This window comes from Manis javanica, chromosome 9, assembly GCF_040802235.1.
Source record: "Manis javanica isolate MJ-LG chromosome 9, MJ_LKY, whole genome shotgun sequence".
NCBI classification, from domain to species: Eukaryota; Metazoa; Chordata; class Mammalia; order Pholidota; family Manidae; genus Manis; species Manis javanica.
Window position 1 is genome coordinate 10402414 of NC_133164.1, and position 23795 is coordinate 10426208.

Here is a 23795-nt window from a genome sequence, read left to right on the forward strand (position 1 = left end):
TGGCTTTAAGAAGATAGGTTCAACACAGGCAGAGATTGAGGCTCAGCCCTGTAACTAATGACCCAAGGTTGAGTCTTTCAGTTAGTTAAAGACTATATGAGTGTCTACCCGAAGGAGAGCTTTAGCCTCTCACGCTTGCGTTGCTGCCTGCTCTGGTCTCATTTCACTTTTTTTTTGGGTAGGGGGAGGTGGGAGGAGTCATTGGATACCTTTTTTACATATCATGAGTCCAGCAATGTATCAACGAATCTGGTATATCAAGGAATGACTAATTTGTTCATTTATTCATTCAACACATATTTACTGACCACCAACTATATACTCAGCACTGTTGAAAACATCAGATACTATAGTAAGTATAACTGAAAAAATCTTTCTTCCAATGAGTACATGTTCTCATTGGGAGGGCAGACAATAAACAAAGTAAGTTAAGTATGATATTTAGTAAATTAAATGGTGGTTAAGTGCTACAGACAAAAATTAGGAAGTATGGATGTGTGTAGAGGGCTGAGAGAATTTAACTTAACAGGACAGTCTGAAAGGTCTCACTGGAAAGATCATACTTCAATGAAGACTTGAAAGGGAGCTAGCCATGTAAATATCTAAAGCACAAACATTTGAGGTAGAAAGAAAAGCAAGTGGAAAGGCCTTGAGGTGGGAACATGCCTGAAGTGTCTGAGGAAAAGCGAGTTGGTCAGTATGGTTGGAACAGCTCCAAGAGGTACCACAGGGCCTATGGGCCATTGTAAAGACCGTGGTTTTTACTCAGTGAACCACTGGAGGGTGTGACAGTGAGTGAACCAATCTGACTAATGCTTGAACAGATGGCTATGGCCACTATGGTAAGAGATTGGAAGAAGGAAGAATGGAAGCAAGAGCGGATGCTGGGCTGCCCTGGTCCATAACCCATGCATGGCACCTCTGGGCAAACTAAGGAGAAATTCCTTTAACCTACCAATTACTCAGAATTGAACAATTATGACAGAGTATTTTGAAATTACTTAAAAAATATTTTTTAAAAATCAATATAAATTATGGAAAGAGCTGCAGGGTAAAAGTACTAAAAAGCTTATAAACATTAATATGCTCTTTTTTTCAAGTAGAACAGAAAGGTTGAGGGGAAAAGGCTAAGAAGCTGGGGAGCAAAAACAATGAAAATCTGAGTTTTCTGTATTCATTACAAATCACGGTGATTCTTGTAGAAATTTTGTTAAAGAGCCGCTATGACATGAAAAAGTATAAAATGTATTTATACCATGATACAATTTAAAATGTTTGAAAATAAGTAAGGTTGGAACATTAAATTACTTTGAATATACCAAAAGGTTGAAATTAATTTTTAAAAAATAAACATGCACATAAATAAAAACTGCTTGGTAGTTATTCCATTCAATTTTGCTGTTTAACAAAGTGGGTGTGTGCTGGGAATGGAGCATCTGACATAACTGACGGCCCAGATGTGAAAAGGACAGAACTGGAGCAGCACACCCACGCCCATCTGCACCAATCCACTGACAGGTGATGCTGTGGGCCGGTCAGGATGAATGCTATGGAGACTACTACATTTCTAGAGAACACCACTTTTTAAGGATCACTTTCTTATTTGAAAATGTGAATTCATGATGACTTTTTAGATGAATGCTTCAGAAGCAGATTCTGTCTAAAGCTATTATTTAAACTTTTTTCAAAGAAAAAATAGACTATCCTTGGCACACCAAGTATTAATTCAAATGTTGCACTCACCGTAGAATCCATCTGGTTATATCTGGCAATGTCTTTATGCAGTGTCCGTAGCATAATCATAGCCACCATTCCAGACAAGAAGAGGACAATGACCAAGGAATTCATGATGCTGTCGAACAAGCGTGTCAGGATTAATCTGTGGCTTAATCTTCATAATAGTGCAACTTTTTAAAAAAAACACTCAATGGAATGATGTTAAAACAGCATTGATCAACATCAAAATTTGACCTAAAATGCAACAAATTCAGTGACCTGTGTTCTGCTTGTGTCCTTTTAGTGGATATATAACTTTATATATTTATCATAATATAATTTTTTCATCTGTTGAGAACTGGGAATTTTTTTTGTCCACAGTCAACATTACCAAATAATGACTGTGCCTAAAGCAATGCAACACAAGGTACAAGGATCAACAAAGGACTTGTCTGTACCTTAAAGAAATTTACTGAACAAATTCACTCAGTAAATTAGTGAGTATCAAAAGGGTAGTAGGCAAAGCAAGAAAAGGAGAGCAATGGCACCACCAACAGCTTTTTTTAAGATTGATACACATTCTTATTTTAGTTTCAAGTATACAATACAGTGGTCCAACAGTTACCCATATTATTAAATCCTCACCGCCACTAGTATAACTATTATCTGTCAACATAGGAAGATGTTACAGAATCACTGACTATATTTTTCTCCATGCTGCACTACTATCCCTGTGACCAACCTACATTTTAATTGAGAATTTGTGTGCCCGTTTGTCCCCCTCATCCTTCCCTCCAACCCCCATGGTAACCACCAGTCCCTTCTCAGTGTCTATGAGTCTACTTCTGTTTCATTCCTTCTGTTTGCTTTGTTTTTATATTCTACAAATAAGTGAAATCATATGGTATTTGTCTTTCTCCACCTGGCTGATTTTACTGAGCATAATATCCTCTAGGTCCATTCATGTTGTTGCAAATGGTAGGATTTGTTTTCTTCTTATGGCTGAATAATATTCCACTGTGTATATGTACCACCTCTTCTTTAACCATTCATCTACTGATGGACACTTAGGTTGTGTCCATACATTAATAGCTTTCTAGATAAAAGTTTTGTCATGCTTTGAAGAGAGAATAATAATAATAGTCATAACAACAGTAGCAACTTCTGAGCACTCTCCTATGCCAGGCAAGATGCTCAAATGCTCTGTTTCACTATCTCCTTTAATCCTCAGAACACTTCCATGAGACAAGTATTTCTAAATAAAGACATGAATTCTGAGAAATTGGATGACCTGTCCTGACTCAACCAGTGACTAAAAGCCAGAATTGTACATAAATCTAACCAATTTAAAAGCCTAGACTTCTGAATAACTGGGGAGGATTACAGAGTGAATGAGATGTTAAAAGGGATGAAGGACAGAATAAGTATAGAACATAAAGCAGATTAATTCTGTTCTCTTACCTAAACCACTGAATGTGCGTATGAGGCATAGATTCCAGAATATAGTCCCATCTAGATGCCCATCTGATATTTGGATCTTCCTAGTGGGATAAAAAAACAAAACAAAACAAAACAAAACAAAAAGCTCTTTAAATAAGCATTTCCTGACAAGGTATATTAAGAATCCAAAAATTTCCATTCACAGCTTTACCTTCCATTTAGTCAAAAAAACGAAATTTCTCATTATCATAACTTGGGTTAGTCATTAGATTCAGGGAGTTTAGATTTACTTAAATCTAAACTCAGGGTGAGATTAAGCAATAAAAAACATTAAGAGTTCCTCAAAGTACCTAGGTATTTGTATTTTTAAAAGTCTTGTTTTAAATTTTAACTAGCAAAGGTTTATTTTAGATGTAAAAATATAAAATTTAGAAAATGTTTCATTTTTTTCAGAGAATTGAGTGGAATAACTCAAGTTTTATTCTCTTTGATGTCATACCCAATCAGACCAGATAATAACCTAGGTATACTGAGCATCTGGCAGTTGTCACCCACACTGAGCTCTTAATACCTAGAATAAAACATACACTGTTTACTGTACTAAGCTTGCAATACTACGCACTATATGGGGATAGTAAATGTCACAACTATATTGGATGGCCAAGATAGTTTATTAAAAAGAGGGGGAATACTGCCTAAGATTCTCATAAAATGAACTTTTACTTTCCTAAGAAACTTCTCCATTAATGAAAAACTGTCCCTTGAACTCCTTAAAAACCTATATAAATTATCTATCATGAGGAAATTATCCATCTAAGTTTATATTCAAATATAATTTTAAAAATGGTGTTTCCCAAATGCTTGTTACATATATCTTTGATACTTTCATTCTATCTTTACGCCTATTTCCTACCTTTTGCCTTAAATCTATCTCTTATGGTTTACCCTTTAATCAATTCTCCAATTTCCTATACTTCTCATTTAAATGAAGACTTAGTTTCGAGTGTGATTATGTTGCCTAGTACACTGGCAAACTACTCCAAAAATCAACTCATTAAAAGCTTATCTATTTGGTAAGTTTAATCAATATTTTAATTAGTTTAAATGGTAATTTAGAACTTAAAATAAATTTCTAAGATATAGTAAAAGATAGAAACAAACTCACGTGGAAGCTAACAGAGTAAGTATAGGCAATTTTGATCTCCCCAGAAGCCTTATTACTTATATCCATAGGGGGTCCAGAGCAGTCCGGTTTATCTACATGGGTATGTTTGAAGCTGTGGAAAGAAACATTTTGGCAAGATGCTGATAAAGTTGAGTTTTAAAAAATTAAGTAAAGTTTAGAGATTTCTGCACATATTTCACAATGCTACTAATAGTCAAGGGTGGATTAATGTCACATTTAATAGTACAAATATTTATTTCCTATAAATAATGGGCTTAATTTTAAGTATGTGCATAAAATTATTACTCAAAATTAAAAACAAACTTTTGAAAACAGTGTATGTGAAAAGCTGTTAAGATAATCTTAATAAACAATCAAGCAGACACTGAGCGACTTTAAATTAACTACCACCTTATCATGGCATGAATTTCATTATCACCCAGTGACATAAGAAAATGGCCAATTCAATTGGAGGTGAAGTGGCGGGGGAAGTTATGGAAAAAATGGAATATTCAATCAAAAAATGATCTCACAAATAACCGATAGGTATTTTCACATTAAAAAATTGACAACTTAAAGAGATGTCCTTTCAATGACTTGTCACATACTGGCATCTAACACTGCAATGGCGAATTTTGCAATGACAGCACTGATCAGCTCATTTGGGCCTCTGATAAGCAGCCAAGCTGCAAGTAACTGAGGCAATGCAGTTCCAGTGTAAAAGCGAACATGCCAACCACTCATGTTCTCCATTCCAAACTGACATGGGAAAGCTGTCAAAACTTCCTGACTGAAAAGCAAAACAGAAAGTATGTTGGCTTGACTGCTTGCCATGACAAGAAGAAAAAAAAAATTGGCCAACTCATAACTCATAACAAATCATGCTAAAGGGAGTTTTAGTAAACTCATTCCTGAAATGCCAGATTACATGTCAGAATACTGATTAAGGAAAAAGCTGATAGGGCCCCCAAATATTTATTCTTTGGGTTTAATTTATATTTATTTACTTTTTATCTATTTGTATAGTTACCTTTTTGGTTCAAGTTTAGCAGCCACTAATCTTGCTCCCATGGTCCCAGTTTCAACAACATGATAGTATATTTTGATGTCAATGTGGTTGAAGATATAAAATGTATCTCTTTCATGGAATTCTGACTGTGGAAAAGAACTTAAAGGTAGAAAACTAGCTATACAAGAGTCAAAACTTTAAAATGAATCACAAGTAGGGAAATTTGAGCTTGGACAGAATTTTAATCCTTCCTCATAAAAACGTTTTAAGCTTAAACTCTTTATAAGCCAAAACTGATTGGCAGAAGTGCAAATTAGGCTTCTTTAATGTTTTAATTCTTAGTAAAAACCTATTAGGTACCTGTTAAAAAAGAGCACATCTAATATTTTCTAGCTTTTCACTTACTATAAAACTAACAAAATAAATTTTAAATTATTACATGTTTCATGAATCCTAAATCTTAGACATTTCAACACTTTTCCTCCATGGAAGTTTATAACTTGAGATGAAAGTAATGACCCAAACTACTCAAGTCTCTGGCTGATTCTCACAGATATAGTAACCAGTTTCAGGATCAAGCTCATGCTAACTTCTATAACCAGGTCACATTCATTAAGAGATTAAATCAAGGTACCCTGATTACACAAAATTTAATGTATATACATAGTAATTTTAATTCCTTTCTATATTAATGTCTTCATTTCATTATTATTTTTAAATATAGAAGAATGACCTTCAAGACAGAATACCAAACTTTTGCAACACAATATTTTATAGACTTAAATTTGCAATATAAATGTCTTGACCTTATAATGGTTTTTTTTAAGATTTATGAGTAACTTTTAACAGAGTCAAAACATACAGAATTTTGGCTCTCAGGATAGTGCTTGGCTTGTAACAGACTCTCACGGCTGAACTGAATCTTAATTATTTTATTTCCTGAGTTGAAGTTATATACTAATCTGGTTTAGTTTAAGATACATGTAGTTGTACTTCAGAACATCCAAATGGTACTCATTCACTGACTACAACCATTTTTGTCCAGGTACAGACTGAATCCTCCTACAAGAAGGACATATTTTAAAAAGTAGCATAGAGTTTATGGGAACTTACATTAATAACACAGGCATCTTTTGCATGGCCTTTATCTGTAATGTAACAGCCAATAGGAAATCCGGGATTACAGAACCTCTGACTATCTTCAACTTCATAACACCATGTTACAGGCATATTATCCACAATCCTATGTACAGAAATACAAGTTAGAAATCACCAAACACAACTTAGAGCTACTGCCCAAATCTGTCATCATTTTGTAAAATTTAAATGTCTGTGAATGCCTTAAGAAGTCAAAATTACAATAAAAGAATTTTGATGAAATGTGGTATTTCTTTAGTAGTAACATTATGCCAGTATCTGATACACACTGTAATGGAGAAAAATACTCAATGACTTCTTTGAAGTGGTAAACGTTGTATATGAAAGGGAGTTTTATAAGTCAATTTACTGCAACTGCTAATTTAACAATATCATTATCTAGACACCAAAGTATAATTTACCTTTAGCAGGAAATTCAAAAGCTATAAATAGTACAAAGCACTATATCTAGATCTTTAGGACAGTTTATGGCACAGTATAGAAGCAAATGTCTTTTTTTTTTGTCTAATAACATCTTTTTTTACTAAAGTATCACTGATATACAATCTTACGAAGGTTTCACATGAACAACATTGGGTCTCAACATTCACTCATATTATCAAGTCCTCACCCCCCAACTGCAGTCACTGTTCTTCAGGGCAGTAAGATGCTATAGAGTCATTACTTGTCGTCTCCATGCTGTACTGCCTTCCCCGTGACCTGCCTATATTGTGATTGTGAATCACAGGGCCCCTTAACCCCCTTTCCCTCCCTCTCCACCCACACTCCCCAACCCCTTCCCTTTGGTAACCACTAGTCCCTTCTTGGAGTCTGTGAGTCTGCTGTTGGCAAATGTCTTTTATTATTCAGGTAACTCAATTAAAAAAAAGAAGGATATAATTGCAAGATATGGGAAAAAATTCAACTTAAGAGCCAGGTCAAAAAGTGAAAATCAGATTAATACCTACTAAAACTGAGTAAACCCAACTGTGTCTAAAAGAAATGCTGCTTTAAGGATAGAGAAACAAATCTTCTGAGTTCTATCGTGAAAAAGAAATTTTAACAAAAAAGGATACAAGCAAAAAAACAAAGTTCTGTAATAATGAATAACTACATTAAAGTCCAAGCATGTGCGCCCCTATCCCCAGAGCATACTGTGGGATACAAATTCTTAAAAATTATTACTAAAAATATGCCACCTATATTATAAGAACACTTCAAGGCATGTTGTATTTATTAATTAATGTATGACTAAGGATGTAAACTTGATTCTATATTCATTCAAGGTGAACGTTAATGATCTAATAAAACATGTGTTGTCCTATTTAAATGCTATTTAATAGTACCCAATGTATCAAATTTTAAAATCACATACCCTAGTAAGCTTATGATAACAAGCTAGTCACTCCCATGAAAAGACAACAAAATATTAGAAGTGTGAAATCAATGCTATATAATATAAGTTATTCAGATTTTTCTGGAGGCCTATAGATCAGTCACTTGCTCTAATTTTTTGAGAGAATGAAGTTCAATCGATGAAAATGTATTAGAAACATATTAATTATATCTTTATACTATCACATCAGCAAAGTATTGCATAAAAATTATAATGCTAGTTACAAAATGAGAAATTAAGAGGTAATACAGGTTTTTTAAAAGCAAACACCCTAAATCTATCATTTATATAATGCCTTGACACAATAATCTCTTCCTGGTAATAGGAAGCATTAAAAAAATAACAACCTTTGGAAGTAAATGTAATGACATTTAAAGAATATAATTTTCAATTACTGCCTTGCCAGTAAGTTAGGGAATAGTAGTTAATTTATTATTATATATATATATTACTTGTCTTCTCCTTTTGTTATATAAAATATATATATCTCCTTCTACTTTTGTTATAATATATAAAATATATCTCCTACTTTTACATATAATATATAATACATAATATATATTATTACATATATACTATATACCTAATTTTGTTATATATAACAGAAATATTAAAAATCACATTTTCAATCTGACATATGTAAAAAAAGTATAAGAAATCTCATAAGGATAAAGGTTAAATGAATGCCTCATTTTTTTTTTTAATCATTAAGCATGCCTTTCCATTCTATCTCCCTAACATCCATGGACTCCATTTGAAATACTTCACTCAGTCAAACTTCATTTATTAATAACCCATTTTCCTGACAAATTAAATTCCCAGAGTTTCTAATCAGAAATAAGTGAACATATGGTATTTGTCTTTCTCTACCTGACTTATTCTTAGCATATCTGCCTGCTAGCACCATCCATGCTGTCTCAAATGAGAAGATTTCCTTATTTTTTATGGCTAAGTAATATTTCATTGTGTATATGTATCCCATCTTTATCCATTCATCTGTCAATGGGCACTTGGGTTGCTTCCATATCTTGGTGATTATAAGTAATGCTGCAATGAACATAGGTGTGTATATACCTTCTTGAATTAGTGGTTTTGTGTTCTTTGGTAAGTTCCCAGAAGTGGAATTGCTGGATTGTATATTTCTATTTTCAGGTTTTTGAAAAGCCTTTAGTTTTTGAGGAGCCATATTGACTGGTGCTGAGGTGATAACTCATTGTGATTTTGATTTACATTTGCTTGATGATTAATGATATGGAGTATCCTTTCATGTGTCTGTTGGCAGTTGTGTTATTTTAAACAGGTACACACACTTTTATATACCTAAATATGAATAGAAAATCTGGAAACACATGAAAAATAATAGCACTGCCTCTGGGGAAGAGAATTAAAGAAGCTGAGGGTGGTAGATGACTCTTAGTTTTTATTTAATATTTTCCTGCACTGCACATTTTTTTTCTACAGGCATGTATATATCACTTTATAATTTAGAAAATGACTATGCTCTCCTCAGAAAGTCTCAGTATAAAGGTTAAAAAGACATTTTATTGCATTCATAATAAAATTCTGTAACAGATCACTATAAAGGTCTTTCAGAGTCCTAAAGTTTTATGCCATTTTCTGTTAACTCTGCTTTCTATACTTAAAATCAAGTTACACAGTAAAAAGGTTTTAGAAATAAGTACAGAAATATATTCAACTAGTTGTTCAAATAAATTCATAAATGTGAATCAACATTTTCCAAATGTGTAATGAACTGATTTAAGGACTAACAGCCATTGCCTAGAATTATCAGACCACATATTTGTGATATGATATGGCTCAGATTTTTTGTTACTGTATTCAGACTTTAAGTTACAAACTTTTCTGATTCACTAGAAAATCATTATTTACCAGCACTTTTCCAGTTTATTTTTTTAGGCAGAACAGTTTAAATTTGCAACTAATATACCTATCACAAATTATTTAGTAAATTTTACTATCAAATTCTTTCTTTGTAAACTATTTTACATTGTTTCTTCTTGTTATTAAGCATCTTGATACCAAAACAGTGCCTATGTTAACTGCATCACAAAGTAGTTAAAATATTTGTATGTAGTCTACTGTGAGGAAGCTACTAAAAAGAAGAGCTGCTTCTGTTACCTTAAGAAGCAAGACTAAAACAGTATTCTGGGAACAGAGGGTGGAAGACATAGCTAAAAATCACTGTCGTAATTGAGAGTCATTCCTGCGTTCAGTCAACAATGAGCAGCTGTTAGAGTAAATGGAGGTGGATGGGGCTAATATGAAAATATAAGAACTGAGCCTTAAATATGATTTTGAAGGCTGTAAAGAACAATTTGAAGCAAAGAGGGAAACCAAGGGAAATTTCAATTACCTACAAATTAGCAAATGTACCCTGTTACAATTTCAATAATTAAGTCATATTCTCACAGTAACTTAGAAAAAAGCTCTTGGCTTACCAGAAATCAAAGAAATGAGGAGATGGGGGAGACTTTCAAGCTCCTGTTTGCAATGAGGGTCAGATGAGAAAGACGCTGACAAAAGTGTAATGGGCAAGTTTCCTTCCTTCTCTTAACAAAGCCCCAGTAATGGGAAACTGTGGTTCAGTGGTATGTTACCCAGGCTTCTATTCGCTTCAGATGTACACTACCCCAGTCTGGCCAGAGTGAATCCCCCCAGCCACAGACTAGTTCATAGATGGCATGTGGCCCAAGGTTACCCCCTCCCTAGGACTTTTTTGTTCTGTATGTATGGAGGGGAGAAGGGAGGGGAGCTAAGGAAGCAAAAGGGAGTAAGAGGACCCAACCACAGTATTTAAGCCACAGGATGTGGTAATGTCCAAACTGAGAGCAATGGTTGCTAACCTCCCAGGGTATAACAAATGGGTCAAGGTGTGAGATACTGATAGGATAAACATTCAAGAGAAGTATATGAAAATAGTTTTCTATTCACTACCTCTAGCACCTTATACCTTCTAGAAGAGGCCAAACATATGTAAACTATGACAACATGTAGAATATAGGCATTTGTCAGCAAAATCATCTGGAGGAATAACAATGATTATCTTTGAAAAGTTGGGTTTTGAGGCCCTTTTTCTTATATGTTTGAATATTGTGTAATAAGTAAATAATCCTTTGGAAGCAAAAACAGTTTTAAATGCTTCTGATTACAACACCAACTGGTAAGGACTTGGTTAATATTACATCATGCTTACAAAATAAAAACCAGGTTATGCAAAATGTGTTTTATTTGAAGTATATGTTATTCATCTGACAAAAGTTATTTTCTCTATTGTCTTTTTCATGGTCTAAAAGGATAAAATAACACTTTTCTAGAAAACTGACCCAGGTCCTTTCCCAAAGCATAAATATTCCCTTGTTAACTGTGTATGAATAAAAGAAGTGCTCTAGATAACAGACCTATGAACCAAAAGTAGTACCAGATTATTACAGTAATCTAAACACAGTTAAATGATATTTCAAGCTGTAAACCTTAGAATCTTCTGCCAATCTTCTTACTATTAACAAAAAAAAGAAATTAACTTGCTACATTTTATAGAGTCAGTGAAATAATTTATACATGCAACAAAAAAGAGATTTCACCTTGTAAATGAAAGCCAAAAATCCAAAATCTCCATGTCTTACCAGTGATGTTGATAATTCAGTAACATGCTTTTTTTCAAGAATTCTAATTTTTGTTTGTCTTCTGCTTTCTCTGTGTGGTATGTTTTTGTACAGACAAGCTTACAGGTCTCCTTCTTATTAAATGTAAACTGTATTAAAATAAAGTAGAAAACAAATTAAGAAAAAATATCTAGACCCTTCAACCCTATGCTGTAAATAGTAAAAGTACTAGTCTCATTAAATTAGTGAAGTGCACTAATATTAACAACAAGCATTTTTTAATTTCTTATAAACTCACATCTATTTTCAATTTTACACTGTTCCTCTAAAAACTTAAGTCATTAACTTTTCTTTTGATAAGTAACCTGTTTAAATCAAATGCACAAGTAGAACAAAAGGGAACATCAGTCTTTCCATAGTAATGTCCCTGATCATGTTTTAGAAATTACGGAGTTGAAGGCTTTCTAGTAATAGGCAGGTATGTTTTTGTGTCCATATATTAATCTGATGGATGTTTGGTAAGTGCCTGTATGCGCCAGGGGAGAGATTCAGCAGTGAGTAACACAAACTGGTGACACAAGACAATATAAAAATTGGATGTCTAAAGTTGGAGCAAACATATTCTTTTTATTCACATCTGAAAAGACTGTCAATTTTTAGGATCTTACTTAATAATGAAGTTGAAAAAAATCGTAACACTTAATCAAAAATTCTTCATTTTTAAACCAAAATTTAAAAATTGAGGACTTCTCCAATTCTGGATTCTAGGACTTGATATTCACAATGTATTATAAAATGTGGGTTTACTTTATCAGGACCCATTTATGTCTTAATTTTGAAAACGTATGTCCCAGTTTTCTGAAGGGTGTAATTTACTAAACTATATATAGTTCATAATTGTATACCTTTTAACAAATTCAAGCTTTATTATAGGTGATTAAAAAAACTTACATATGTTTCATTTATAAGTAGTCCACGCTTCTGTACATTATTTACTAAAAACCCCTAAACCAGCTTCTGGGCATCAGCTGACAAGAATGCCTCAAGTGTAGCCCACTGCTGCAACCTGTCAGCCAACAGTTACGTTTTGGCTGCATTGCTACTTCTTTAAATATAGCAAAATTTGCACAAATTATTTAATATTTTTAACTTAAGGTTCCTTTTTAAAAAGTAGAAAATGAAAAAACCTAAGTACCCATACTAAGGAATTGGAGGGATAGGTGTCAAACTTAAATCAAGTAACAACAGACATTAGTTACACCAAAGTGGCATATCTTATACCTTAATCCAATGCTTACTGGATTTAAGCAAGTCACTGTATATTCAACTGTGAATAAAAACAGCAAAACTCAATATGATGTTTAATCAAAATAATAGACACCTTTTTATTATCTCATATAATCCTCTCAACAACCCCAGGAGGTAGTCTCCTTTGCTGAATTCTCATCTTCCTGAACTATTAACACCAAGTGTCCCGAGGCTCAGTTCTTGGAATTCTTCTCTTCTTTATCTACACCCACTCCCTTGGGGTTTTAATCAATTCCTGACTTTAATTAAATACCATTATGCACTATGATTCTCAAATACATGTGTCTAGGCTGAGCCGCTCCTTCAAATTCCAGATACACATACTCAACTGTTTATTCACCACCTCTACCTGGATGCCTAATAAATACCTCATACCATATCCAAAACTCACTCTTTCCAGTTCCCCCCATACCTATTCTTCCCAGAGACTTCCCCATCTTAAAAAACAGCAACTCCACAACCCATATCCCATCCCTCAGCAAATTCCGGTGGCCCCATCTTCCAAATACAGCCAGTTTCTAAGATTCTGACCACTTTACAACACTGCTCCTCTACCCATGGAGCCTGAGCTACTGTCACGTCACACCATCTCAATGATTGCAAGAGCCTCCAAAGAGGTTTCCTGGCTTCTCTCCTCGCTCTCCAGGGGCTTATCTTGAGCACAGCAGCCCTGGGCACCCTATCAAAACCCTGCAATGTGAACCATCCTGCTCAGGTGTATTAGCTGAACTACTTTATGTTGCCATGGAGTCCCATTCCTCCTTCTCCTCCTCCTTTTTTTTTTTTTGATGTATAAAGAGAATCCTTTATTATAAGCCAGCAAAGCTGATAAAATTTTAAAAACATGCCTTTTAAACAAAATTAAATATGGCTTCCCAGGATAACTAAAAGAACACTATTTGGCCAATAGTTAAACTCTCCCTTCAAATATTAGCACGACATGTATATCCTTCAACCTGGTAACCTTTTATAGAATGTTTCATTTTTCCTAAAAGCATATTACATGAATCACAATTTGTTTAAATTATTCTGATATTACATTTATAATAAGCATCTGACATTACATTTAAATACCATTAGAATGCACCTTTGATCACTGATGAAATTTCCATTTCAACTCAATGAAACATATCTATATATTTACATATATAATATGCAAAAAACAGTGCTGAATTCTCCTTTCCAAGAAGTTGAAACCATAGTAGTTGGGAAGGCTTTAGCTCTTTTTGCAACCACACCTTCCCAGATTCAGTGAGTTCTACTCCAGCCAATTTAACCAGCAAAATACCACACATCTCTTTTCTCCAATCAGATATAATAGGTAAAGTAATGGGAATATGTTCAATTTCTAAACCACTCTCAGTTATTCGGCGTACTCGTCTTGTACATTCTGATGTCTGGCCACCTAAGACGTCCCTCCCTTGCTCAAACTCCAGTGGCCTCTCACTCCACTTACAAACCAAAAAAACTCTCCCCGGGCTACAGGACCTGCGTGCCCTTCCTCCCACATTGCCTAGGGACCCGCGGGCGCCCGCAGCCAGCAGCCCGCAGGCCTAGCCACCACCTCCCTGGCCCGGGGGCCGCGCCCCCGCCGCCGGCACACGCGCTCCCCGGCCTCCTGCCCGGCTCGCGCCGCGAGGCCCAGCGCCCACCACTGCCCGGCCGGCGGGTCGGCGGCACCCGGACGAGACGGAGGTGGTCATCGGCCCCCTGCGAGATCCGCGCCACTGCGCTGGGCGCCGCACGGTCCCGGTCCCGGTCCGGCTGTGGCGAGGCGGGGGCCGCGGGGTGCCCCGCATGTTCCCAGCTTCCCTAGTCCCATTCTTCCGTCTCATTCCCTACTATTCTCTAGCTGCTTGGAGGCTCAAGTCGGGCACCAACGTTTTCTGTGCCTTGAACACACCAGGCAAGCTCACATCTTGGGACATTTGCATTTGCTGCTCTCCTCACCCAGGACATTCCTCCCCTATATTCACATGGCTCGCTCCCTTACTGCTTCACCAGGTATTTTGCTCAAATGTCACCTTCTCAGTGAGACTTTCTCTGGCCTATTTAAAACTGCGATTTCCCATACACCTTTTCTGATTTATTTTTGATACTTCTTTCACCAGCAACTGATACACTATACATTCCGGTAATTCATTTTGTTTCCTTCTCTTCAGAATATAAGATCCACAGAGGCAGAGGTTTCTGTCTGGTTCACTGCTGTATCCCATACCTGCCATTGAGCCTGGCACATGAAAGGCATTCAACAAACGTGTTAATAACTAAGTGAGGGAATGAATGTGAGCAGTTAGACTTGGGAGAGATTTTATAACCCTGTGAAATGTGGCTCCAGCTTCACACAACACATATTGTCTGTTCTGAACACACCGCTGTTCTCCTGACCTCAACAGAAGTCATAGATAAAAGATGGCAAAGCAGATTTGGGGTTTTGTTTTTTTGCTGATTGTTACTATTGGTTTTCCTGCAGATCTAAAATAAGGCAAAAGTCTTTAAAAATAAAGGACGAAATTAATAATGAATTAATACTGAAAAATATGGGTCAATATATTTATGGTTGGCTTGGGGGAAAAAATCTGATTTTTTCCCTAGCCTTGGTCTTAAGAAATGCCTCCTCTGTCTCTCTAGGCATGGGGCTTAAACAACTTGTTTTAGCACAAATCTCAATGCTAAAAATTTTTAGGTAACTCATGGGAAATGTTAAGTACACATTTTTCTCCATTTTAAAAGCACTCCTCCGGTTCTCTTTTACCTCAATGTCAGGACAAAATTAAATCTGAAAAGCATTAGGCCTAAAAGAAGGGTCCTTTGCATAAGCAAGGTGTATCTTTACATGTAAATAAATGTACCCTGAATGGGATAAGGAAGTAATTTGCCTTTAAAGTCTACCCCAAAGGGATAAAACTTCTCCATGGGTTTGAATATTTTGCTGGCTTCACTGCTATCGGTTACAGACTGCTCACCGCTGGAGACCCCTCTTGTTCCTCAAGTTCACTGAAGTGTTACCAATGCTCTTCCACATTTCTCAAGGCCAAGGTATACATAAACAGAAAGACCGGGTATTTTAAATTCATGGCACAATTTAATAAGTATGCCTAAAAATCACCCTATGCTATAAAAAGAATGCAATTAACATCCAAAGTAATCTTTCAAAGTATTACATATTTTGATACACAATATGTCTGCCCTGCTCAATACCACCCATGTCCATACATTTTGAGTTCCTTCTTCCCCAGTGACTTAACCCCAAGTATCTTCATCAAACCTGTCTTTGAAAAATTAAAAAGTCACTGGCATCTTACGGTTGAAAGTTAAAAACTTGTGATGGATTAAGCTTGCACAATTATGTGTCATTTCCCCCAGGGCTTCACAGTGTTGGTACAGTGCTGGAAGGAGTGAGATGGTAGGTGGGACAATGTGGGCTTGGGGAGTTGCTTGAAAGATGCTCAATGTAGTAATGTGCCAAGGGAGATAGGTTGCGGTGCTTAGTGAGCAGGCAGGGAAGATGGCTAATGATGGGGTTCAAGCCACAGAAGAGATGGATGTGATGCCAAGAGAGGGATTAGGCTGGGACTAAAAATGAGGTCAAGCTACAATCACTAAAATGAATGTGCTCATGTGGACCGATGCCCAAGATAGTCAAAGACAAAATGCACAGTGTAGAATAATATGTTAAAACATAAAAAAGTAAATGTAATCATATTTATATATACTTTTAAGTGCATGGGAAATCTCAGCCAAGATTAACAAGAAACTATGTTATGGAACTGGAGGAAAGAGAGACTTACATTCTCCTGTACCATTTAATTTTTTTACATAGTGATACATTATTATTATAAACTAGTTTAATTTTTCTAAAAGATAGATACCATTATTCTTTATGCATCAGGAGAGCAGATATAAAATGAACATGGAACTGTCAATGGAGAAGGATAATAGGTTTAAAAGATAATAGATTTAAAAGGTAGAATAAAATTGATGATAAAGTACATATACTGAAGAAAAGAATATCTTTTATTGTACTTAGTTTGGTTTAACTAATATCCCAAAAATGTATCAAAGATGTTCCAAAAATACTTTCACTGCTCAAAACAGAAACATTAGCTTCCCAAAAACCCAATGGGGAAGCCCAAGTAATGCTGTATTTGCTAACAGAGAAAATCTATGGATTCTGCTCCCAAAGAGATAGAGGGAGCTATGGAGTAGTTGGGGCAACTTTTCATGACAGATGGCTAGGCCCAGGTGTGGAAGGGGTCTGAGTATTGTCCTGTAAGCCACCACGTTCTCATTTATAATACTGGTTGTGTGAATGTCTATTAAATTTATCTATAACATATTGTGAAAGGGGAGGGATCCTTCTAAACTGTCACTTTAAGAAATTATTCCTGGATGCTAAATAAAAATGAATTACTCTCTAGCTATGAGAGTTATGTCAGGCTTTTCTGTAAGAGGGGGGAAAAAAAAGAGATGCGACTAAATAACTTATTTATAACATTAAATACAAACCTTATATGGCGAGGGTTCAATTCTTTCCCCAAATAAAACCTGACCAAGATTTTCAGATGGGCGTTTTCCTTCTGATGCTTGGCAAAAATCAAACCTAGGGGAAAGAGTATTTTAGCTTTTAAACATAAAAGGAAACAATGCATATCAAACCCCTCACCAATCTAGAGCACTAGTAGCAGATCCAGTGGATGATCACTCCAGCAGCTCTAGTAGATGAATAAGAAGTCTGGTCATACTCTATGTTCCGTGTACCACATTCCCCCAAAACCAGACAAAAAACCAAACACTGGAAAATTATGTCTTAGAATGCTTCCACTGCTAATGAATATTTTTACCGAAATTTAAAATACAAATTTTTAAAACTGACACACTATAATTTGTCTGTTAATTCCAGTGATAAAATTATTTACATCCATCCTCGTCAAGTGAATTTTGCATAGCTTATCTCCTTTTGTTCCAACTTTTTAATCCAAGCCTTTATTTAATGATGACATTTTAGGAAGATGTGTCATGTTTCCCATGATTTCCACCTCATCCTGACATACTGGCTCACACAGCCCAGTATGGGAATCATGGATAGACAGACCCTCTGAATACAGGGAGTTGAGAAACTATCATCTGTTGGCTGCAGGCTTCTCTCTGTGAATTCCTTTGTATTACTAACCAAATTTTTAAAGTTTTCTTTAAATATTACAGCCTAATTTCAGCTTTGCCACAAAAAATTGAAGGACAGTTTCAGTGTTTCCCTGGAATAATATGGGAGTACTTGAGACCCATACAGTGATGGCTATACAGTGATACCCATACAGATTAGGTTCCTAAGTGAAAGATAAATCTCGGGTGATAAAACACGGCTGGGAAGCACCCAGGTGAAGATTCTCCATGTACTTTAAGAAATTGTGACTTAATTATAGTTAAGACTGTAAGAGATCCACTAAGTTTCCCAGGAATACGCACCAAGATCTAAGGAGAGATGTCTGTTTATTTAACAAAAGCTAGAAAAAGCATTTCAGACTCTAACAATTACATAAATTGTGGTCCATTCATTCATGAATTTTGTCCTCTCTTCTTACACACATTTGGCCAAATGGACTGTGTAATATAGTGTCTTACTTTTATGTGTGCTTTTTTCTATAGTAAACACATTTTCTTTCAAAACTCTTTTTTAGATACCAGAGAAATTTAGAAGCCATCTAAAATTTAGGAACTACATTTTACAATTAACATGATATACAGTGGTTAAATTAATAAAGGATACTTATGCAGCATTTTTGTACTATCAAAAAATGAAAATAATTAAATGTTCATAGAGAATTAATGAAACAAATCATATATGGACTCAGTACAATCTCTACAGAAGACCAAGGTAGCTGTGAATTAACATGGAAAGAGGCCTTCAATAGGCTGAGTGAGAAAAACAAGGTACAAAACCAAATATGAACCTACCTTTGTTTAAAACAAAAATGTATAAATGTGATTATATACATTAGAATATGCAGACAATAAAGCAATTATTTCTGGGGACTGATTATGTGGGACATAAGGATTTTGTCTAAAGTGTGTGGGGTTTTTACAATTAAGAAATGTGAAGAAAATAAAATGGCTTTTTGTTCAGTCAGTAAAAAAGGAATTGTTTTCATTGGTGCTTCTGTTGTATTGCAAAGGGACATAAGAAGATCACTTTCACATTTTAACCCTACACTGGAAAAGAAGAATACCCATTAAAAAGTTTTTAAGCCCTGTACATTTTAAAAATGCATAAAAATTTATTCACAACTAATGCACGTATGTGAATGTGAACACACTGAGGGGAAGAAAAGTGATCATTAAGAGGAACAAATCATGACCCTGAGGGCATAAATGTGAAAAAAAAAAAAAACATCCACAACTATAGAGAAAATTAAGTTCAAAATGTATAAAATTCAGATGAGCCACATAAAACTTTTTATCAAGCTAAGCAGAAAAACTTACGCTGTATATTCATAAGGAAGAACGGATTCCACTGAGTCAAGCCTATTGACAAACAGTTCTATTTCAGCCTGAAAATGAGGAAATAAAGAATTAGAATATAAGCAACTGGAGATCAAAACTTAAGTCATGCTTAGAATTGAAAAAGAATTTAACATGTTTGAAATGTGAAATTTTGATAATTCAACCCATTTTAAACAATTCTCTTTTTAATCTATTCACTAAGTGGATTTCTATGCATTTAAATTACACCAAAGTAAATTTTTGAATTGTAGATGTGTCCAATATTTTCTAAATGCTTTTTAAGTTCTAAAATTTCTAAAAATTAAGATATTTTAACTAAATCATTTATCACATCAGTATAGATGCTATGTTAAAAAAAATCTAGTTTTCAAATTTAATACTTCATTCTGTAGCACAAAAATAACTTTAAATGACTTTAAAACATTCTCACAGAAATCAAGAAATGCTGCCAAGTGGGTAATAAATTTCTAGATCAACTACACTAAAATTATAATCCCTACTATTAGGCAGGCATGAGATGGACAATGACAGCATGGTCTAACTATGAAAGACTGCTTTGATCAATTTTAGATAGAACATTAACTACAAAGTGAAGTCAAGAAATTCACAAAGGCCAGATCAAGCTCAACAATGGGAAAGGGGGAGAAATGCTGTATCAATTTCCTAGAAATATAGGCTAATTTAAAACCACCTCTTCCTACTGAAGCTCCCAAAATTTCACCAAGGTATATTGCAAGTTCAATAGGGGTCATTGCTATTCACGACAGAATTCTTTAGTTGAAGAAGCCAGTAATTTGTGCGCTGAAGTACTTTGGTGCTAACGAAAAACAATTAAATAGGGGCTGTTTACCTGGGACATGTATTTTTACAAGGCTACCTGGAATGGCATAAAGCCACATATTTCATTTTGATATTCACTAGTGCTGTCAGCAATCCTCTGTACGTTATTCCAAAAGCAAGACAAGATATTTGATGTACAACAAACTAATAATACACTGGCATTGGGAAAGCAGCAAAACACAGTAGGTAAGAGTACAAACCCTGGCTGGTTCGCCTGGGTTCAAACTGCAGTTGCTATCACTATTTGGTCAAGTCATTTAACTTCTCAGCTTCCTTACAGTGCTTCAGTTTCTTTATCTGCAAAGTGGGGATAACAGTATTTACCTCACAGAGGGTTAAATGAATTAACTTTTCTAAAGTACTTCAAACAGTGCCATAAACAGGGCTATACATTAAATAAATAAAGTAAAATAAATTTAATGATATTTGAAATAGGAAACACCTCTCTGCTCATCTGTTTAAATGCTAATCCAATACTCATGATATACAACAGAAGACATCAGCCTTTGAATATGGTACCGAAGACAGTATCATATGCACCCCCCTAAAACTACTCAAATGAAATGGCAACTCAATGGCAACACTGTCTGAAACACAAAAAATTTAACCGTGTCTCCTTGCATAAAATATTCAAAATTACATCATTGGTCATTTCAGCTAAAAAGACAATGGATATGACATTTAAGTATTACAGAATGCTTGAATAATTAACACAAATACATATGTAACTGTTGGAAAGGCAGAATTCCCAGTTGATGGCTTACTCTGCCAAAGTAATTTTCATTAATTATAAAGGGTCAACACTGCTATGAAGATACATCAGAATCTAAGTACTCTTACTAAAGACTGGAAAGTCCCTAAAAAGCTAATCCAGTTCACATTTCCAGATCTCTTCTGAAGAAGGAATGCTACTACATTCTACACAATTTTCTGCTTTGAAATTCAGTATCTGTATACAGAGCTACATAAAGCTCCTCTGTGCTACAATAAAACATATTACTTATTCTCAACCTTTGTCAGTACAAAGCCTTTAAGAACAGAAACTATGATGCCAGGCTGCCTGAGTTTAAATCCTGACTGATTGATATTCACTAGCTGTGTGACCTTGGGCAAGTTTCTTCACTTTTCCTGGTTTTCTCATTTGTAGAATGTAGGTAATAATAACCCCTGCTTCAAGTGGTTTTGAAGATGATTCAAGAAATACTATGTACATATTTACTATTGTGCAGTAATGTCCAATAAAGCTTTAGGCAATGATGGAAATATTCTTTTTCAGCACTGTCAAATACAATAGCCGCTAGCCACGAGTAGCCACTGGTCACTTAAAATGTGGTTAAATTCGGCGAAAGAATTGAATTTAAAATCTTATTTAATTACATTTAAATAGTCATGGGAGGTTAATGGCTTCTGCACTGGACAGCACAGTTAACAGAAAATAAAATGCTTAGTACGATTTAAATACTCTTTATATACTTAATATTTTTACTCTAGTTACTACAATCATTTTTTTAAAGAATCATTGATAAACAATCTTATGAAGTTTGCACATGAACATGGTGGTTTCAACATTCACCCATATTATCAAGTCTTCACGCCCCCTGCCCCATTGCAGTGACTGTCCATCAGGGTAGTAAGATGCTATAGAGTCATTATTTGTCTTCTCACTGCTATACTGCCTTCCCAGTGACCTGCCTGTATTGTGAGTGCTAACTGTAGTGCCCTTTAATCCTCTTCTCCCTCCCTCTCCTTCCCTCCCTTTCTTCCCAACCCCTTTCCTTTGGTAACTGCTGGGCCCTTCTTGGAGTCTGTGAGTCTGCTGCTGTTTTGTTCTTTCAGTTTTGCTTTGTTGTTATACTCCACAAATGCAGAAAATCATTTGGCACTTGTCTTTTTCTGCCAGGCTTATTTCACTGAGGCTAATACCCTCTAGCTCCATCCATGTTGTTGCAAATGGTAGGATTTGTTTTCTTTCTTATGGCTGAATAATATTCCATTGTGTATATGTATCACTGACACTGTTACTTTTTTTTAGCTTTTGGCCATAAGCTTAAATTCTTCAATGACAATCTTCATCTCTTTCCTATGTTTGGAACTGACAGGTTAGAGTTTATCACCTCTAAAATATAATTATTTGTTCCTTAAATATACTTTCTTAACTTGTCTATGGAGAAATTAATTTACTACTTTTTGCTCTTCATATAACTTTAAGAGAGATTCTGAAAATAGATTGCCCTTGGCTTTACATTGTGTCTATCACTGGAGCTTAATACTACTGGCAAACTAAAACACGTTCTTTCTCTTTGCCAAATTTAAGATTCTAATTAGCCTGAAGCACTTGTTCTGGAAGTCTGTCTCTACCATTCTCTTTGGATTTATTGCCTACCCCACTCTGCCCTTAAGCTAACTCAAAGCGCTTCAAACTCCAATTTAAACTTAAAAAAAATAATAATCTCTTTGAAACTTTAGAAATCAAATTCACTGGCTCCCTCTAACTCCAACTCTGAATAACTCTAGAAGCCAGGAAAATTTCTTTTCCAAACACCATGCTAGTCTTTTGTTTACATAATTTAGTATCATTTTAATTATTACCACACTTACTCTATTTTCGTCTATAGCCCAAAAATCCACTCTTTCCCTCTCTATTTTCATTTGTACGTTACTAGTTTTTATCTCTTACACTTAGCATTTTACGTAATATCAAATCCCCATTAAATTTACCTTATCTGTCAACTTTTCCTGATCTGCTGTAATAGCTTCAAATTCTACTCCTAATAACAAAGGTGTTAACAATACCACTATTAACAAGTGTGGGAGGCTTTAGCTTTGACTTGTGATTTATAAGAATAATGTCTACAGTTATTGGGGGCTGTCCACAAAACTCTCCAAAACAGCATAATCCAAAAAACAATTCTTCTCACAAATCTTCAACTAAAACCAAAATGAATTTTAACACACAACATATAAACTCTGACTTCAGTTTGGAGGCAGCATAGTGTCAGGCTGTTGGGTTCACCTCAAATCCTAGGTTTACTTGACAAATATGTGCTCTTGAAAAAGCAACAGTTTTGAATCTGAGGAAAAAATGGTGATAATAAAGTAGAAAACAATACAGAAGCTGGTTCGTAGTTGGTATGAAATAACTGTATGTTAAATGACCAAGTAAGTGTAGGTATTATTACCTTTATTTTAGAAAAACTAGAGATTCCTGAATCTGAGCATTTCTTAGTAAAGGATAATCTTGAGGGTTTCTGTGAGAGGCCCTCACTCTCCCCCTCTGTTGAGGGATAACGTGCAAGCCTTATGATCTACTGTTTACGCCTCTTCATTACTCTCTTCTCAACTATTAGTCTAGGTAAGGGGAAGATAATAATTATCAAGTACAATTCTCATAACTCTATGAGCTAGGGATTACTTGCTCATAAGACAAGGAAATAAGCTCAAAAACTGGAATGCTGACTCAAAAAAGTGAGTAAACTCAACTGCTGCTACCAGCACTTTTAACTTCTGCTGCTCTCAGTCCTCCACTTTTGTACACTTACTTTTACAGGAAAGTTATTCTATCCTAGATATCGCCACTACATTAGTTATTTCTCAGTTGTTCAGTGAACTAAACAAAACACCCCTCAGTTATTCAGTTCACCTTAGATATTTCTGTAGCCT

General features: G+C 35.1%; 1 protein-coding gene across 2 annotated transcripts in view; it reads right to left on the reverse strand.

The window, feature by feature from the left end:
* TM9SF2 (transmembrane 9 superfamily member 2) overlaps nt 1–23795 on the reverse strand; it is a 56367-nt gene that overhangs the window by 24146 nt on the left and 8426 nt on the right. For both annotated transcript variants that reach the window (XM_037024880.2, XM_037024881.2), the window contains exons 2-9: nt 19275–19342; nt 17304–17397; nt 11508–11635; nt 6444–6573; nt 5352–5476; nt 4322–4433; nt 3178–3257; nt 1744–1852 (exon numbers count right to left, since the gene is read on the reverse strand). In XM_037024880.2, the coding sequence (XP_036880775.2) occupies nt 1744–1852; nt 3178–3257; nt 4322–4433; nt 5352–5476; nt 6444–6573; nt 11508–11635; nt 17304–17397; nt 19275–19342 (846 nt within the window). The remainder of the gene's footprint in view (nt 1–1743; nt 1853–3177; nt 3258–4321; nt 4434–5351; nt 5477–6443; nt 6574–11507; nt 11636–17303; nt 17398–19274; nt 19343–23795) is intronic.